Source organism: Eurosta solidaginis, chromosome X (assembly GCF_040869045.1).
Source record: "Eurosta solidaginis isolate ZX-2024a chromosome X, ASM4086904v1, whole genome shotgun sequence".
NCBI lineage: Eukaryota > Metazoa > Arthropoda > Insecta > Diptera > Tephritidae > Eurosta > Eurosta solidaginis.
Window position 1 is genome coordinate 163,067,855 of NC_090324.1, and position 21,418 is coordinate 163,089,272.

The 21,418-nt window shown below is 34.1% G+C and overlaps 1 protein-coding gene across 1 annotated transcript in view; it reads left to right on the plus strand.

The window, feature by feature from the left end:
- The first annotated feature begins 287 nt into the window (after nt 1-287).
- CaMKI (Calcium/calmodulin-dependent protein kinase I) overlaps nt 288-21,418 on the plus strand; it is a 1,042,346-nt gene continuing 1,021,215 nt past the window's right edge. Inside the window, exon 1 of the mRNA XM_067758373.1 lies at nt 288-363. Within this exon, the coding sequence (XP_067614474.1) occupies nt 317-363 (47 nt within the window). The 5' untranslated portion in view covers nt 288-316. The remainder of the gene's footprint in view (nt 364-21,418) is intronic.

Consider the following 21,418-nt stretch of genomic DNA (forward strand, 5'->3'; position numbering starts at 1 on the left):
TTACTTTAGTCGAATAGTTTAAGAGATATGCGAAAAATCAATGTACGAATGGGTAACTAGGGTCTCTAGATATAGGCAAAAACGGGGACCCGGATACACCTAGAATGTGTTTATACAATATGGATGGAGCAGAGTAAGACAGAAAAAAGCTTCTTAAAATTTATGCAAATAAACCCAATTTAGGGCAGAACAACGTTTGCCGGGTCTGCTAGTAATATATAAAATAATTTAAAAAAGAAATCGTACAAATTTGTATTTAAAAAAAATTATAAATTTTTTTATTTGCAGACTGTCACACTCCAATATAGTTAAATTAATGGAGACATTTGAAGATAAGACGAAAGTGTATTTGGTAATGGAATTGTAAGTAAAATGCAATAATACACGTTATTGGCGTGATAATAAAATTTGTTTTTCGTTATATTCCGCCGGTTTTATTTATTATTGTAGTCGAGTTAACAGTGCTTCACATCATTCAATATGCGCACTAGCATTTTGTCAAAAATCCCAGGAAACTTGCAATTTAATCATTGGGATGCTGTTGTTAGAGGCATTGATTCCACATTACAATTGAGAAAATCGTTGGTATCATGTGGCGATCACCGCGTGCAAGACATACATTACGTATGTCTTTCAGTATCCAGAGTCAAGTTCAGCCAGAGTGATCCCTGGGTATTTTGCTTTCCTCTATTGGAAAGGGTTCCCTTATGTTTTTCTACACTAAATTTCTGTGTTGTTAAGTTCCAACTATCATCATAGCATTTGTCAGTTGGAGCGTGCCGCTTTGTGATAGTTCCGTAAAAACAGCCTGTTCGGAATTTCCTTATGCTCCCTTATATTAGGCTCTTTCCCTTCATAATGTAAATAATGCTCAGAGGTCATACGGAGACATATCTTGTCATTTCTAGCTGCAGTGTTTTGGTAGGCCTGATACTTTTTCAGTATAATTAATATGACTAAACTGGTGACATATGTAGGATGCTTTATTTTTATTAAAATTAATATCCACGCAAAAATGATTTAAAAGAAAATGTTATATTTTCTCGATGCAAAATTGAATAATATGAAAATTTTTGAAAATAGAAAAATATTGAAAACTAAAATATTGTAAAACATATTAAATTACAAAGTTGAAAGTAACATAACAACAAAATTAATTACATATAATTGAGTCAATATAATTTAAGAACCCCACATTACTCCCCCTTCCAGAGAATTAAAATTAAATAAATTAAATCTGTCCTTCCGTTTTGTTCCAATGCTATTGTGATAAGTGTTAGAGTTGTTAGGTATCGTCTCAGTAATCGCTGGTTTTAGCCTGTCAATCGGAATAGTTTTGATTTAATTATCAATTTCAATTTAAAAATACTTCTTGTTTCTTTAAGGACCTTGTAGGGACTTTCATACGGTTGTTGTAAAGATCGCTTATTAATGTAATGAACAAAAACATATTTACAAGTTTGTAAATCGCTCGGGACGTAAATACCAAGGTAGGGAGCTGTGATGATTTAAACTTGAATGCACATTTCAAATTTTTCGCGTAATCTACCTAAAATTTCATATGACGATGAGTTTTAGATGTTTGGAACACTAAGCCCCCTGGCAGCCGTAAATTTTGTCAAATAACCATTTCAGCTGGTGTAGCCGAAATATATTCTTTAAACGTTGATCGCAATCCTAACAGTATTAAAGGTAGCTCACCATACCAATCTCTGGTTCCATTTGTAGCCATTAAAGAAGATTTCAATTCCCTATGAAATCGCTCTACAATGCCATTCGCTTGAGGATGATAAGCTGACGTTGCAATTTGATGGCTGCCTAATACATTTGTTAGTTCTGTAAACAATTTTGAAGTGAATTGAGCACCCTGATCAGTAGTTATTTCTAGAGGTACAACAAACCTAGGTATATATTCACGAAAAAATTTATTCGCATTTGTTTCTGTAGATAATTGTTAAAATATAGCGATGTCCCTTTGAAATGGGTAAAGGCCTTATAGTATCTAAATGAATGTGTACGACTTTTTTGCTCGGTATTGAAATTTTACTAACTGGTGACTTCGTATCATGCCAACCTAATAAAACCGCACTGCGTTTTTTTAGCGCACGCAAACAGCCGGTGTTTTTTGCCCTAACCCAAATAAGCATGCGACAATGTAAAGCATGTGTGCAAACGTCAAATCTAAATGTCACGCAGAACAAAAATTGGAAATGGAGTTAGGTTTTCACGCAACAAATTCAATTTGGGTTGCTCTCATACAAGTTGTATGTGCATGGGACATTTTTGACAGAAAATTACTTGCGTGCGTTTATATTAGGTTGGCTTGTATGTCGATAAGCTGTTGACAACTGATATATTCCTTGGACCATATATTATTTTCTTTATTCATGTTTGGCCAAAAATATTTTTTTTATAATAAGGCGGCGAGTAGCTTTAGTACTCGGATGCACTATCCCATATAACTTATTAAAAAAAAAATAAAATAAATGTAAGGCGCGATAACCTCCGAAGAGATCTAAGGCCGAGCTTCTCTTCCAATTTGCGTCGTGCTCCTCTTGATTTTCCCTACAAATTGGCCGGACGGGACCTACATGCTTTATGCCGACTCCGAACGGCATCTGAAAGGCAGATGAGTTTTCACTGAGAGCTTTTCATGGCAGAAATACACCCGGAGCGCTTGCCAAACACTGCCGAGGGGCGACTCCGCTTAGAAAAAATTTCTTCTAATTGAAAAATCTTATTTCTAAAATTTTGATGTTGCTTTGCCCGGGGTTTGAACCCAGGGCATACGGTGTGGTAGGCGGAGCACGCTACCATCACACCACGGTGGTCGCCAACTTATTAAACGTATTAAAAACTTAAACTTATTAAAAACGTATTAAAAAACTAAAAACCAGAGAGGAAGAAAACCATTAGGATGTTGAGAATGGCTTTTCCAAATAGAGAAAAATTTTGTTTAACTAATAGAACTTAGGCAGATCAATGAATATGATGAAAAATAGAAAAAATATGAAGCCCAAAGTGGCATAGAAAATGAAATAGAAATAAAAATAGCATATAAATGAAAATAGTAGAGAAATAAATTTTCAAATTCCAATATTCTCTAAAGTTTGTTAAGTAAGAAAAAATAAATTATGATATTTTGAAAAAAAAAAAAATATTTTTAAAACGAGGTATCAGAGAACCGAATAATTAAATATGAGCCACCAGTTGAAGAAGAAGCCAACAACATTCAAAACATCCCCGACGTTTGGTTAGTCGTTTTATTTTTCGCATTCATACTATTGATCATTGCAATAGCTATGATGCTCAAAAATTATATCAAAATTAAATTTAGACAACTGAGAAGCATTCAAGATCGTATATAAAACCTCGTTTTAACCAAAACTCCAACTACATTTGAACAAAATGTAAATATCTTCTTTAATACCTTATTATTTAAAATACCTTTCTAAACAGTAACCCTCAAAATGCCTAAATCAACAATAGAGACAGCTTCATCAGCGCTGTCTAAGTTCAATGGCAAATCAAGAATTTGCATAATTTCTTTTTGGATGATCATGAGCAATTGATTTGAACAAATCGAAGATAATCATGAGGTAATAGTAACATCAAAATTCACATTATTTTTTCACAAAATTGCCTGATTAAAAATCTTATGCCGGTGGAAGTGTGCAAAAGTCTAAAAGAACAGAAAACCAGCCAATTACAATATTACCAACAACAATGAAGAAAATAAAGAGTCACAGAGAGAACCTTGTTATAAATAAAGCGCTTAATGAATAAATAAATTTGCAAGTAGACATGTCGCGCTCGTATTCATCCTAAAGGATAGAAAATTTGTAGCAACCTGACTGTTGAGGAAGAGATTGACTTAACCAGGCTGTACACATGCTGTACAAATGCCGGCAATCTAGGACTTGTAAGAGAAAAAGACAGTTGTCCCTTAGGAGACAAATTGGTAAATAATAATGAATACTCGGGGAAGAAAATTTAACAATAAAAATAAAAAGAAAATAGGTACCCAAGATCTAATCTCAAAGATCTAATAATTGCATCAACTCCAGAAGTTATGCATGTGACAAAAGTCGGCAAAATAAAAGAAAGAAATTCTTCATAAATATCATGACGATTCTGGCTTCGCCTCCCAGAATATCGCATGACACACAAGATCAGATAAAAATATTGCTGGAAAATATGAAAAATAGTATAAGAAAACATATGAAAAATTGTTTGCATCCACCGTACATTTCTTTTTATCCGTTGGTTTAACCACTTCTATTAAACAATATAATATTATTACATAAAAAATTGTGTAGCTGGAGTTGTAGCAAGGGCAAGGTAGTTGCAGAAAGAGCAAGGTAATTGTGTAATAGAAGTGGTTAAACCAACGGATAAAAAGCAGGGTCTGAAAATGCTGAGCTAATTTTCAGTATTACAAAATTGCTTGAATTTAAATTTGGAAAATATTTCAGCAACAGAAAAAAGCAAAGTAAACAAATTTTTTTTTTTTTCATTTTACTTCGTCGTCAGCAGAAAAAAAACTTGAATATTTTACTGTGCTTTGAAGCTATAAGTATTTCATGATCAACTATTTTTAAGTAAACATTTTTCAGTTTTTTAACAGCCGAAATTCTGGTTTCGAATTGCTTGCTGAAAATCAGTAAAAGTAATTTTTTTTTTACTATTTCAGCAGAAATATTTGATTTTCAAAGGGGCATACAAACAATTGTACGATGTATTGATCGTAATAGCCTTCATCTACGAGTAGGTATTTCTTGTTATACCTTTCATGAAAATGAAATGGTATATTAATTTCGTCACGAAACCGAAAATTGTAAGTCCTTAAAGGACAATAGATAGACCCACCATTAAGTATACCGAAATAATCAGGTTGAAGAGCTGAGTTGATTTAGACATGTCCGTCTGTCCGTCTGTCTGTTTGTATGCAAACTACTCCCTCAATTTTTGAGATATCTTGATAAAATTTGGTGAGCGGGTGTATTTGGGTGTCCGATTAGACATTTGTCGGAACCGACCGGATCGGACCACTATAGCATATATCCTCCATACAACCAATTTTTCAGAAATAGAGGATTTTTGTAATATCTTACCCAATTTAACATATTGAAGCTTCAAGTTTCACCATATACTTTCGTATATTGCACATATTGTTGCCTGAAAAAATTTATGAGATTGGTCGTATATATAGTATATATCCCCCACAACCGATTGTTCAGATAAGGAACTTTTCGTAATTACTGCCCTATTTTAAGAGCTAGAGGCTTCAAATTTCAACGAATGCTTACGTATATAGCATATATTGTTGTCTGAAAAAATCATAAAGATCGGTGGTATATGTAGTATATATAGTATATATATATAGTATATATACATATAGTATATATATTATATATAGTATATATATATACATATATATATGTTTTCGCAAATTTTAGCCCCATTTTAACAGCTAGAAGCTTCAAATTTCACCGAATATTTACGTATATAGCATATATTGTTGTCTGAAAAAATCATAGAGATCGGTTGTATATATAGTATATATCTCATACAACCGATTGTTCAGATAAGAAACTTTTCGCAATTTCTACCCTATTTTACCAGCTATAAGCTTCAAATTTCACTGATTGCTTACGTATATAGCATATATTGTTGTCTGAAAAAATCATAGAGATCGGTTGTATATATAGTATATCTCATACAACCGATTGTTCAGATAAGAAACTTTTCGCAATTTCTACCCCATTTTAACAGCTATAAGCTTCAAATTTCACTGATTGCTTACCTATATAGCATATATTGTTGTCTGAAAAAATCATAGAGATCGGTTGTATATATAGTATATATCTCATACAACCGATTGTTCAGATAAGAAACTTTTCGCAATTTCTACCCCATTTTAACAGTTATAAGCTTCAAATTTCACCGATTGCTTACGTATATAGTATGTATTGTTGTGTCAAAAAATCATAGAGATCGGTGATATTTATAATATATATATGATGGTATATATAGTATATATATAGTATATATATATTTTTTTACGATTTCGGCCCCATTTTAACAACTAGAAGCTTCAAATTTCACCAACTGCTTACGCGTATAGCATATATTGATGTCTGAAAAAATCATTGAGATCGGTGGTATACATAGTATATATCTCATACAACCGATTGTTCAGATAAGAAACTTTCCGCAATTTCTGCCCCGTTTTAACAGTTAGATGCTTCAAATTTCACAAAATGCTTACGTATATAGCATATATTGTTGTCTTCAAAATTCATCAAATTTCATCAAATAGTTACGTTTACGTCATATATTTTTGAAATACGTGATTCGTAGCCATAGTTTTTACATGCAGACCACAAAAAACGTGAAGCTTTGCATCCTCACACAGATTACCTACTTATTTTTATACCTTTCATGAAAATGAAATGGTATATTAATTTCGCCACGAAACCGAAAATTGTAAGTCCTTAAAGGAAAATAGATAGACCCACCATTAAGTATACCGAAATAATCAGGTTGAAGAGCTGAGTTGATTTAGCCATGTCCGTCTGTCCGTCTGTCCGTCTGTCTGTTTGTATGCAAACTAGTCCCTCAATTTTTGAGATATCTTGATAAAATTTGGTGAGCGGGTGTATTTGGGTGTCCGATTAGACATTTGTCGGAACCGACCGGATCGGACCACTATAGCATATATCCTCCATACAACCAATTTTTCAGAAATAGAGGAGTTTTGTAATATCTTACCCAATTTAACATATTGAAGCTTCAAGTTTCACCATATACTTTCGTATATTGCACATATTGTTGCCTGAAAAAATTTATGAGATTGGTCGTATATATAGTATATATCCCCCACAACCGATTGTTCAGATAAGGAACTTGTCGTAATTACTGCCCTATTTTAAGAGCTAGAGGCTTCAAATTTCAACGAATGCTTACGTATATAGCATATATTGTTGTCTGAAAAAATCATAGAGATCGGTTGTATATATAGTATATATCTCATACAACCGATTGTTCAGATAAGAAACTTTTCGCAATTTCTACCCCATTTTAACAGCTATAAGCTTCAAATTTCACCGATTGCTTACGTATATAGCATATATTGTTCTCTGAAAAAATCATAGAGATCGGTTGTATTTATAGTATATATCTCATACAACCGATTGTTCAGATAAGAAACTTTTCGCAATTTCTACCCCATTTTAACAGGTATAAGCTTCAAATTTCACTGATTGCTTACGTATATAGCATATATTGTTGTCTGAAAAAATCATAGAGATCGGTTGTATATATAGTATATATCTCATACAACCGATTGTTCAGATAAGAAACTTTTCGCAATTTCTACCCCATTTTAACAGCTATAAGCTTCAAATTTCACCGGTTGCTTACGTATATAGCATATATTGTTGTCTGAAAAAATCATAGAGATCGGTTGTATTTATAGTATATATCTCATACAACCGATTGTTCAGATAAGAAACTTTTCGCAATTTCTACCCCATTTTAACAGCTATAAGCTTCAAATTTCACTGACTGCTTACGTATATAGCATATATTGTTGTCTGAAAAAATCATAGAGATCGGTTGTATATATAGTATATATCTCATACAACCGATTGTTCAGATAAGAAACTTTTCGCAATTTCTACCCCATTTTAACAGCTATAAGCTTCAAATTTCACCGATTGCTTACGTATATAGCATGTATTGTTGTCTGAAAAAATCATAGAGATCGGTTGTATTTATAGTATATATCTCATACAACCGATTGTTCAGATAAGAAACTTTTCGCAATTTCTACCCCATTTTAACAGCTATAAGCTTCAAATTTCACCGATTGCTTACGTATATAGCATATATTGTTGTCTGAAAAAATCATAGAGATCGGTTGTATTTATAGTATATATCTCATACAACCGATTGTTCAGATAAGAAACTTTTCGCAATTTCTACCCCATTTTAACAGCTATAAGCTTCAAATTTCACTGATTGCTTACGTATATAGCATATATTGTTGTCTGAAAAAATCATAGAGATCGGTTGTATATATAGTATATATCTCATACAACCGATTGTTCAGATAAGACACTTTTCGCAATTTCTACCCCATTTTAACAGTTATAAGCTTCAAATTTCACCGATTGGTTACGTATATAGTATGTATTGTTCTGTCAAAAAATCATAGAGATCGGTGATATATATAATATATATATTATGGTATATATAGTATATATATATATTATATATATATTTGTTTTACGATTTCGGCCCCATTTTAACAGCTAGAAGCTTCAAATTTCACCAACTGCTTACGTGTATAGCATATATTGATGTCTTAAAAAATCATTGAGATCAGTGGTATACATAGTATATATCTCATACAACCGATTGTTCAGATAAGAAACTTTGCGCAATTTCTGTCCCGTTTTAACAGTTAGAAGCTTCAAATTTCACAAAATGCTTACGTATATAGCATATATTGTTGTCTGAAAAAATCATAGTGATCGGTGGTATATATATTATATACTTCATATAAACTGTCATTTTGACCCCTTTTTTACGGCTAGAAGCTTCAAAATTCATCAAATTTCTTCAAATAGTTACGTTTACGTCATATATTTTTGAAATACGTGATTCGTAGCCATAGTTTTTACATGCAGACCACAAAAAACGTGAAGCTTTGCATCCTCACACAGATTACCTACCTATTTTTTATTTTATATTTATCTTAAAAATCGTTTAGATATGTTCAAATTTCACCAAATGCTTACGTGTATAGCATATATTGTTGTCTGAGAAAATCAAAGATACCGGTGGTATATATAGTATATATCCCATACAACCGATTGTTCAGATAAGAAACTTTGCGCAATTTCTTCCCCATTTTAACAGTTATAAGCTTCAAATTTCACCGATTGCTTACGTATATAGTATATATTTTTGTGTCAGAAAATCATAGAGATCGGTGATATATATAATATATATATGATGGTATATATAGTATATATATATAGTATATATATTTTTTTTTTACGATTTCGGCCCCATTTTAACAGCTAGAAGCTTCAAATTTCACCAACTGCTTACGTGTATAGCATGTATTGATGTCTGAAAAAATCATTGAGATCGGTGGTATACATAGTATATATCTCATACAACCCATTGTTCAGATAAGAAACTTTGCGCAATTTCTGCCCCGTTTTAACAGTTAGAAGCTTCAAATTTCACAAAATGCTTACGTATATAGCATATATTGTTGTCTGAAAAAATCATAGAGATCGGTGGTATATATATTATATACTTCATATAAACTGTCATTTTGACCCCTTTTTTACGGCTAGAAGCTTCAAAATTCATCAAATTTCATCAAATAGTTACGTTTACGTCATATATTTTTGAAATACGTGATCCGTAGTCATAGTTTTTACATGCAGACCACAAAAAACGTGAAGCTTTGCATCCTCACAAGGATTACCTACCTATTTTTATACTCAGTTGAGCAGAGCTCACAGAGTATATTAACTTTGATTGGATAACGGTTGGTTGTACATATATAAAGGAATCGAGATAGATATAGACTTCCATATATCAAAATAATCAGGATCGAAAAAAAATGTGATTGAGCCATGTCCGTCCGTCCGTCCGTCCGTCCGTCCGTCCGTTAACACGATAACTTGAGTAAATTTTGAGATATCTTGATGAAATTTGGTATGTAGATTCCTGGGCACTCATCTCAGATCGCTATTTAAAATGAACGATATCGGACTATAACCACGCCCACTTTTTCGATATCGAAAATTTCGAAAAACCGAAAAAATGCGATAATTCATTGCCAAAGGCGGTTAGAGCAATGAAACTTGGCAGATGGGTTGACGTTATGACACAGAATAGAAAATTAGTAAGATTTTGGACAATGGGCGTGGCACCGCCCACTTTTAGAAGAAGGTAATTTAAAAGTTTTGCAAGCTGTAATTTGGCAGTCGTTGAAGATATCATGATGAAATTTGGCAGGAACGCTACTACTATTACTATATATGTGCTAAATAAAAATTCGCGAAATTGGATGAAGAACACGCCCACTTTTTAAAAAAATTTTTTTTTAAATTCAAATTTTAACAAAAAATTTAATATCTTTACTGTATATAAGTAAATTAAGTCAAAATTCAACTCCTGTAATGATATGATGCAACAAAATACAAAAATAAAAGAAAATTTTAAAATGGGCGTGGCTCCGCCCAGTTTCATTTAGTTTGTCTAGAATACTTTTAATGCCATAAGTCGAACAAAAATTTACCAATCCTCCTCAAATTTGGTAGGGACATAGATTCTATGACGGTAACTGTTCTCTGTGAAAATGGGCGAAATCGGTGGAAGCCACGCCCAGTTTTTATACACAGTCCACCGTCTGTCCTTCCGCTCGGCCGTTAACACAATAACTTGAGCAAACAACTATATATCTTTACTAAACTTAGCCCACCTACTTATCTGAACTCACTTTATCTTGGTATAAAAAATGGCCGAAATCCGACCATAACCACGCCCACTTTATCGATATCGAAAATTACGAAAAATGAAAAAAATGCCATAATTCTATACCAAATACGAAAAAAGGGATGAAACATGGTAACTGGATTGGTTTATTGACGCAAAATATAACTTTGGAAAAAACTTTGTAAAATGGGTGTGACACCTACCATATTAAGTAGAAGAAAATGAAAAAGTTCTACAAGGCGAAATCAACAGCCCTTGGAATCTTGGCAGGAATACTGTTAGTGGTATTGCATATATAAATAAATTAGCAGTACCCGACAGATGATTTTCTGGATCACCTGGTCCACATTTTGGTCGATATCGCGAGAACACCTTCACATATACATCTAAGGGCCACTCGCTTTTAAAACCCTCATTAATACCTTTAATTTGATATCCATATCGTACAAACACATTCTAGAGTCACCCCTGGCCCACCCTAATGGCGATATCTCGAAAAGGCGTCCACCTATAGACCTAATGCCCACTCCCTCTTAAAATGCTCAGTAACACCTTTCGTTTGATACCCATATCGTACATACATTCTAGAGTCACCTCTGGCCCACCCTAATGGCGATATCTCGAAAAGGCGTCCACTTATAGACCTAATGTCCACTCCCTCTTAAAATGCTCAGTAACACCTTTCGTTTGATACCCATATCGTACAAACATTCTAGAGTCACCCCTGGCCCACCCTATTGGCGATGTCTCGAAAAGGCCTCCACCTATAGACCTAATCCCAACTCCCTCTTAAAATGCTCAGTAACACCTTTCGTTTGATACCCATATCGTACAAACACATTCTAGGGTCACCCCTGGCCCACCCTAATGACGATATCTCGAAAAGGCGTCCACTTATAGACCTAATGCCCACTCCCTCTTAAAATGCTCAGTAACATCTTTCGTTTGATACCCATATCGTACAAACATTCTAGAGTCACCCTTGGTCCACCTTTATGGCGATATCTCCAAAAGGCGTCCACCTATAGAACTAAGGATTACTCCCTTTTAAAATACTCATTACCATCTTTCATTTGATACCCATATCATACAAACACATTCTAGAGTCACCCCTGGCCCACCCTAATGGCGACATTTCGAAAAGGCGTCCACCTATAGACCTATTGCCCACTCCCTCTTAAAATGCTCAGTAACACTTTTCGTTTGATACCCATATCGTACAAACAAATTCTAGAGTCAGCCTTGGTCCACCTTTATGGCGATATCCCTAAATGGCGTCCATCTATAGAACTATGGCCTACTCTCTCTTAAAATACTCTTTAATACCTTCCATTTGATACACATGTCATACAACCACATTCCAGGGTTCCCTAGGTTCATTTTCCTACATGGTGATTTTCCTTATTTTGTCTCCATAGCTCTCAACTGAGTATGTAATGTTCGGTTGCACCCGAACTTAGCCTTCCCTACTTGTTTATTTTATATTTATCTTAAAAACCGTTTAGATATGTTCAAATTTCACCAAATGCTTACGTGTATAGCATATATTGTTGTCTGAAAAAATCATTGAGATCGGTGGTATATATAGTATATATCTCATACAACCGATTGTTCCGTTAAGAAACTTTGCGCAATTTCTGCCCCTTTTTAACAGCTAGACGCTTCAAATTTCACCATATGCTTACGTATATAGCATATATTGTTGTCTGAAAAAATCATAGAGATCGGTGGTATATATATTATATACCCCATATAAACTCTAATTTTTGCCCCCTTTTTACGGCTAGAAGCTTCAAAATTCATCAAATTTCATCAAATAGTTACGTTTACGTCATATATTGTAGAAATACATGATTCGTAGTCATAGTTTTTACACGCAGACCACAAAAAACCTGAAACTTTGCATCCTCACACAAAGTACCTACCTGTTTTTTATTTTATATTTATCTTAAAAATCGTTAAGGTATGTAGATCTGTTCACTATATATTTCTTATCTTATACATCCGATTATTCGGAGATTACGAACGGGATAAGATTATTGTTCAGCCCCATTCATGAAAGGTATGAAGTCTTCGGCACAGCCGAAGACAGTCCCGTTCTTACTTGTTTTTATGTTGTTTTAACACCGACACACATATATACGCATGCTCCTACTGAAAAAAAGACAAATACGTACGTACAAAATCTGCACCTCCACTGGTAGCTTGGTATATGTACTGGAGTCACTCGGGGTTTTTTCCGGGACTAAAGCATGGCAATTCAATGTAGCATGGCTCAATTTCTCTCGGATCGTTCAAAATTTGTCACACAATGAATAGCTCCTTGTGGAGAGATTGTCCTTCGTTCGGTCCAAGAGACTAGCACTGCCCCATCTACCGAAGAAATACATATAAATAAAACGGGCACATATATGTCACATGCAAAACGCGATGTTTTAGGCTAACCCCTACTACTTGTAGTCGACGCGATTTCTTTAAAACATGTATGGTGGCTCCTTTCTGTTCACAACCAAGAGTGATTCACACCGCGTTTAAGCGCACCTCCGTTCCTTCCTCATCTATTAGCACCAAAGCTGGTCTGATAGCAAAATTCTCGTTTGTTGCTAATTGTTGTAATGAAATTTGTCATGCCCCTACTTTAGAACACGAGTAAGGTTCCTACAAGAAGTGGCCGTAATTGGTATATAGCCAGGCAGAGTTTTGATATGTATATCAAATATATCCTGTAAATTGACTTTTCGATATTTTAATACCTAATTGAGCTATTGCCTTCAAGTCGGGAGCAATATCTTCAGATATTCCTATTCAAGGAGAAAGTGCTCAAAAAAAAATACAATCGGCAGACAACTACGTCCACTTTCTTTATAAAAATACAAACATATACATATAAGATATCTCTGGAACGAAGAGCTGCAATCTTAAAAATTAAGGGGAACATCCTCGTAATGATGACTTAAATTGCGTATTTTACAAATTCGAAAAACTGGCTTATTGGGCCATTTTGCACTTATTCTGACGACCATGACACAATGTCCCTTAAAAAAAATTTAAAAAGTCAACTTAAGGCTTGGCCAGCGATAGCATATGTAAGAAGTGAGGGTTGGAGGAGGAAAGGATCGAGCACGTTCTGTGCTCGTGCCCTGCACTTGCCAGGCTAAGACTCCAGCTATTAGGAGTGATACAACTGTCAGATCTAGAAGCAGCAAGTGGCTTAAGCCCTAGGAAGCTTCTAGTATTTGCCAAGAGAACGGAATTATTTTATAACATAGGTCCTGGTTTTTGATAGGGTTTTTCAGTTTTGTCGTTAAAACAAACTTCTTGTAACACTAAGGGCTCAATCAGTCTATGTGAGGTTCTCATGAACCGGCCAGTTCAACCTAACCTAACATAAGGCACGATATACCTTCGAGGAGATTTAGGCAGAGCTTCTCTTTCAATATGCGTTGTTTAAACCCATTCCGCACGGCATCTGCGAGGAAGATGCATTTGCGCTTTTCATAGCGGAAATACACTCTGAGTATTTGCGAGCCCACTGCTGAGGGGTGATAAAAAAAATGCTATTACTTAAGCTGAAAAAATTTAATTAACAACTCATGGTTCTCTAACTGGACTCAAATGTAAGATTTTCACGAAAGTAAAATGAAGTATATATAATTTAAAAAATAAATAAATGTGACGCGATAACCTCCTAGGAGATATTAGGCCGAGAAGAAGAGAAGCAATTTGCGTCGTGCTCCTTTTAATTTTTTCTACAAATTGGCGGGATGGGACCTACTTGTTTTATGCCGACCCCGAACGGCATCTGCAAGGCAGAAGAGTTTCGCTGATAGCTTTTCATGGCAGAAATACACACGGAGCGCTTTGCCAAACACTACCGAGGGGCGACCCCGCTTAGAAAAATTTTCTTCTAATTGAAAAACCTTATTTCTAAAATTTTGATGTTGCTTTGCCCGGGATAACGTGATAACGGTTGGTTGTACAGGTATAAAGGAATCGAGATAGATATAGACTTCCATATATCAGTATCAAAAAAAAATGTGATTGAGCCATGTCCGTCCGTCCGTCCGTTAGCACGATAACTTGAGTAAATATTAAGATCTCTGCACCAAATCTTATCTGGACCCAGAATAGATTGGTATTGAAAATCAGCCCATTTTTTATATATATAAAATTTCGGAAAACACAAAAAACCTGATAATTCAGTAAATAATACACCTAGAATGTTGAAATTTGACATGTGGACTGATATTGAGACTCTTGATTAAAATTTGATAAAATTCGGCAGAGAGGTTGCCTTTACTATAAGGAATGCTTTGAAGAAAAATTAACGAAATCGGTTAGGGACCACGCCAACTTTTATATAAAAGATTTGTAAAAGGGTCGTTGACGAATAAAATAAGCTATATCTTTGCAAAAAAGCGCTTTATATCAATGGTATTTCATTTCCCAAGTGGGTTTATAACAATATATAAAAAACTTCAAATTTAAAAAATTGGGTGTGGCACCGCCCCTTTTATGACTAAGTAATTTTCTATGTTTCGGGAGCCATAACTCGAAGAAAAATTAATGGATCGTATTAAAATTTGGTACAAAAATTTTCCCTATAGCACGAAATATTTCTAGAAAAAATGGACGAGAACGGTTAAAGGCCACGCCCACTTTTATATAAAACATTTTTAAAAGGGTCGTAGACGAAAATAATGAGCTATATCTTAGCGAAAAAAAGCTTTGTATCAATAGAATTTTACTTTCTGAATTGAATTATAACATTAAATTGGAAAATACTAAAATTTTTGAAAATGGGTGTGGTACCGCCCCTTTTATGACTAAACAATTTTCTGTGTTTCGGGAGCCATAACTCGAAGAAAAATTAACGGATCGTAATAAAATTTGGTACACAAATTTTTCCAATAGCAGGAAATATTTCTAGAAAAAATGGCTAGATTGGTTAAAGATCACGCCCACTTTTATATAAAAGATTTTTAAAAGGGTCGTAGACGAAAATAATGAGCTATATCTTAGCGAAAAAGAGCTTTGTATCAATAGAATTTTACTTTCTAAATTGAATTATAACATTAAAATGGAAAACACTAAAATTTAAAAAAAATGGGCGTGGCACCGCCCCTTTTACGACTAAGCAATTCTCTATGTTTCGGGAGCCATAACTCGAAGAAAAATTAACATTGCGTAATGAAATTGTGCACACATATTTTCCTTATAGCAGAAATTTTCTAGTAAAAATGGGCGGGATCGGTTAAAGACCACGGCAACTTAGATATAAAACAAGTTTAAAAGGGTGGTAGGCTAGAATGAGCTATAACTTAGCAAAAAATAGTTTTGAATCAATGATATTTCACTTATCAAGTTTTATTGTAAGAGGAAATGTGGAGACAATTGTTTTAAACGGGCGGTGCCATGTGTTCTGTGGAAAAGTAATTTATCTGAAATGAAATGTACAATTGAAGCTCACGCTGAGTATATAATGTTCGGTTACACCCGAACTTAGACACCTTTACTTGTTAAATATTGTTTTAGCTTAACTAATACCATTGAAATAAATGTTTCGAACACAAACGTCTGCAAATTTTAGCCCTCATTTAAAAAAAATTATCCAGGGACCCATGCAGTTTTAGCGGCCACCTAAGGATTAACTATTTTCACCCGTGAGTTACGCAATGATATCCACTTAACCAGCTTATGGGTTTGAAATAGTTATTCTCTAAGGTATTAAGGTGTTTCTATAGGTTTTCGCTTAATCTCTTGTAACCTACGTAGCTCGGTAGCATTGCGCTGAAGTGGGATTCAAGGGGTTGATAAGCAAAGCTTTATAGATTCAAAGCTTCCGCAACCCAATTGTCAACCTCACCTACGCGAGAGTAATCCTGTTACAAATATGAGTGTATCATACACATATTTAACAGGCGAGGCTCGGGCTACCCCAAGTTCCTCATGGAACCAGGGGGTGGGGAGGGCGGAATGGCCTAGAAGGTTTAATGTTGTTCGGTATACATATGTATGTACAAATGTACATCTGTATATGCAAAAGATAGTTATTATACACTCTTATACCTTTGATCTTCCAATTGCAAATTATGTATACTTAGCTGAATACCTTGAAATAAAGTAAGTTGTGAAATAGAACCCGACATGTGCCTTTGAATAATCGTGAATACTCTACAAATATGACCACATTTAATTAATCGTTCACGAGATGGTCGGGCTAGTACCTTAATGGTGCTTTGTTACCGGAACGTACCGGATCTATATCCCGCAAAGAACCATCAACATCGATAGCACTCCCCAAAGCCTTCGGGGAGTGTCTTTATCGTTGACATACGGTGCACACGGTGTGAGCAATCTTATGATCTTGTCTCACATGAATGTTGGTGGTCGGGCATTTCGAGCTTGTGAGATTGTATCTCTTAACTTGAGCGTCTTTTAGCGCTACAACAAACGAGATTTTTTTCTGGCTATCAAACCAGCTTTGGTGCTAATAGGTGAGGAAGGAACGGAGGTGCGCTTAAACGTGGCGTGAATCGCTCTTGGTTCTGAACAGAAAGGAGCCATACATGTTTTAAAGAAATCGCGTCTACAACAAGTATTAGGGGTTAGCGTTTTGCATGTGACATATATGTGCCCGTTTTTTAAATATGTATTTCTTCGGTAGATGGGGAAGTGCTAGTCTCTAGGACCGAACGAAGGACAGTCTCTCGACAAGGAGCTACTCATTGTGTGACAAATGTTGAACGATCCGAGAGAAATTGAGCCATGCTACATTAAAATGACATGCTTTGGTCCCGGAAAAAACCCCGCGTGACTCCAGTACATATACCAAGCTACCGGTGGAGGTGCAGATTTTGTACGTACGTATTTGTCTTTTTTTTCAGTAGAAGCATGCATATATATGTTTGTCGGGGATTAAAACAACATAAAAACAAGAAATACCTACTCGTAGATGAAGGCTATTACGATCAGTACATTGTACAATTGTTTGTATGCCCCTTTGAAAATCAAATAGTTCTGCTGAAATAGTAAAAAAAAAAATTACTTTTACTGATTTTCAGCAAGTAATTCGAAACCAGAATTTCGGCTGTTAAAAAACTGAAAAATGTTTACTTAAAAATAGTTGATCATGAAATACTTATAGCTTCAAAGCACAGTCAAATATTCAATTTTTTTTCTGCTGACGACGACAGCTCGCATCCATTCAAGTAATATCTGAGGTAAAATGAAAAAAAAAAATAATTTGTTTGCTTTGCTTCTTTCTGTTGCTGAAATATTTTTCAAATACAAATGTAAGCTGTATACAAAAATTCCAAACCGACAAAAAACTCATTGCTGGTAAAGCCAAAAATTTGTAAATTTTACTATTTTTCAGTAAGCAATTCAAACCCTGTGTAATATGCTCGGAAAGCTAGCGAGAGGCTTTTTAGAGTAGTATAAAATTATTACAATTTATAATGTAGTGTAAATTCCCAATCAATTAGATGCAAATATTATATTATAACTCCTAACTTTAGTTAGGCTAAAATGAAATAAAATAACAATGCAAAAGTTTTGTTTGACCGGCCTCATCTATGAAAACCTCGCATTTTAGAGCTGTCAAAATTTTAGATAATATATTCCTTTATACCTAATTAAGTTAGATACTAGATATATAGGGCCATTGGAATAAAAAATATCGATAGGAAAATAATTTTACATTATTCCCCTTTGTAATAAAAAATACCAATAAGAAAAATAATCTTACTTTAACTCCCTTTAGAGTAGAAAATATCGGGGGAAAAAAAACTACACATTAATTCCCTATAATGCAGAAATTAAATTAAATAAGTGAGGACGGGACTGTCTTCGGCTGTGCCGAAGACTTCCTACCTTTCATGAATGGGGCTGAACAATAATCTTATCCCATTCGTAATCTCCAAAAAATGCGCTGTATAATATAAGAAATATACAGTGAACAGATGCACATACCTAAACGATTTTAAGATAACTATAAAAAATGGCAAAAAACCCCCTTACCTGAACGATCGGTTGTATGGGATATATATTATATATAGCTCCGATCGAAATGATTTTTACAGGAAATCTTCTATGATATATTAGAATATATATCACCAAGTTTCACGTTTTTGTATTGGAAACTAAGGGAGAAATGGCCAAAAATCTTTCTATCTGAACGATCGGTTGGATGGGATAGGTATATACTATATACATACAGCTCCGATCAAAGTGATTTTTTCAGGAAATCTATGATATATTAGAATAAATATCACAAAGTTTAACGTTTTTATATTGGAAATTAAGGGAGAAATTTCCAAAAATCTTTCTATCTGAACGATCGGTTGTATGGGATATATACTATAATATATAGCTCCGATCAAGGTGGTTCAGAAAATCTTCTATGATATATTAAAATATATATCACCGAGTTTCACGTTTATACTTTCTAAATTAAGGGAGAAATGGCCAAAAATCTTTCTATCTCTCCGATCAAAGTGTTTTCTTCAGGATATCTTCTATGATATATTAGAATATATATCACCAAGTTTCACGTTTTCATATTGAAAACTAGGGGAGAAATGGCCAAAAATCTTTCTATCTGAACGATCGGTTGTATGGGATAGGTATATACTATATACATATAGCTCCGATCAAAGTAATTTTTTCAGGAAATCTTCTATGATATATTAGAATAAATATCACCAAGTTTAACGTTTTTATATTTGAAATTAAGGAAGAAATGGCTAAAAATCTTTCTATCTGAACGATCGGTTGTATGGGATATATTATATATAGCTCCGAAAGAAATGCTTTTTACAGGAAATCTTCTATGATATATTAGAATAAATATCGCCAAGTTTAACGTTTTCATATTGGAAATTAAGGGAGAAATTGCAAAAAATCTTTCTATCTGAACGATCGGTTGTATGGGATATATACTATATATAGCTCCGATCAAAGTCATTTTTCAGAAAATCTTCTATGATATATTAAAATATATATCACCGAGTTTCACGTTTATGCTTTCTAAATTAGGGGAGAAATGACCAAAAATATTTCTATCTCTCCGATCAAAGTCATTATTTCAGAAAATCTTCTATGATATATTAGAATATATATCACCGAGTTTCACGTCTATACTTTCTAAATTGCGGCAGGAATGACCAAAATCGTCTTATCTGAACGATCGGTTGTATGGGAGATATATTTTATAGTGGTCCGATCCTACCGGATCCGACAAATGTCTAATATAATACAAAAATACATCCTTGTGTCAAATTTCATTGAGATATCTCAAAATATGGGGGACTAGTTTGCGTTCAAACCGACAGACGTACGGACGGACAGACAGACATGGCTATATCAACTCAGTTCGTCGCCCTGATCAATTCGGTATACTTATTGGTGAGTATATCTTCTATATTTCTCAACGTTACGTTTCATGTTCATGAAAGGTATAAAAACTAATTGCAATAGCACACTCTTAAATAAATAAAAGCATTCCACTCTACCCATAATCTCCATTAAGCACTCACAAATATGTACACAAGAAAAAAACAAATGTTAAAGAAATCACAAAGAGCACAAAGAAACAACAAATAAACAAATAAAAACCTTCTTTGAAATCAAGTTACAATTATGTTATAAAATACTGGCACACGCCAAATGAATAAACAAACTTACAATGTATACAGATTCAAAAGTTAATTGTGCAACTTGAATGGCCATACATGGTTGGTACACAAACTATGTATGACCATTCTTTGAAAGGCAGGTGGTGTAGCGTGCCTTGAGATTCATACATTTGTACATACATATATTTTAGCTCGCTTTGGTATCGCCTGATATTCATTGACTCTTACATACATATTCATGCATTTGTACACACATATATTCCGACTTGCGCTACGACAGTCTACGCCGTGCGCTGTTTAGAACCTTGAAGCTTATTGTATTTCAATTTAAAGCTGACTAAATGCTCACCACAAGCCTTTACTGGGACACAAATTATTCCCACGATTTATTTATGCTTCCATTGCATTTCCCAAAACTAATTTCGTTTTGTTTAGATTGCAGTTCCCAGGGAACTGAATATATTTGTATGTAGTACACTTAGTTCGTAAGTATTAGTGTAAGTAGGTATCTTAGCATGTAGAAAATTGTGTATAAAAAGAAAACGACTTTTTAATAATGAATTAAATCAGTTTTGAATTCTGTTTTGACAACACCACAAATAGTCGGAAATATTATACGCGGTCAAAAGCACTATATTGCATTTCAGCTGGAGAAAGTTTCTTCGAAAAGAATGCGAGTGGCTTAGACTTATTGTTTAAATCTTGTTGTAGAATACCACCGACTTCCGTATTGGATGCATCTACAGTTAAAGTCAATTTTGCATCTTTGATAAAGCGATTTAAATTTGTCATCAATGCATTAAAATGCTTTAATAGATTTGTCAACCTAAACTAGAGTTTTGTCTCGGTTTTTACTTGATTTATTAATTAGTAAATTCTGCTAACTGTGAAATATATCTATGGTAATAGTTAATCATACTAATAAACTTTTGTGCTAGTTTAATGGATTTTGGTAGTTCAAAGTCTTTAATAGCCTTTATTCTATATTTACCCGAAATGCATTTACTTGGTTAACCATTCAAACCATATTCAGAAAACGTTCAAAAAGTATACTAAGATCTTTAAAATGTTATTCTTCACTCTCACTTGTGACTAACAGATCTTAAATGTACGCGTAAACAAAATCTAAGGTTTGTGCTAAGTTTCTCAAGCCGAAAGGCATTCGAATGAACTCAAATATGCCAAAAGGAGTATTAATCGCCGTTTACAAATATCTTCTTCTGCCATTAGAATTTTGTGATACGGTCTAACAA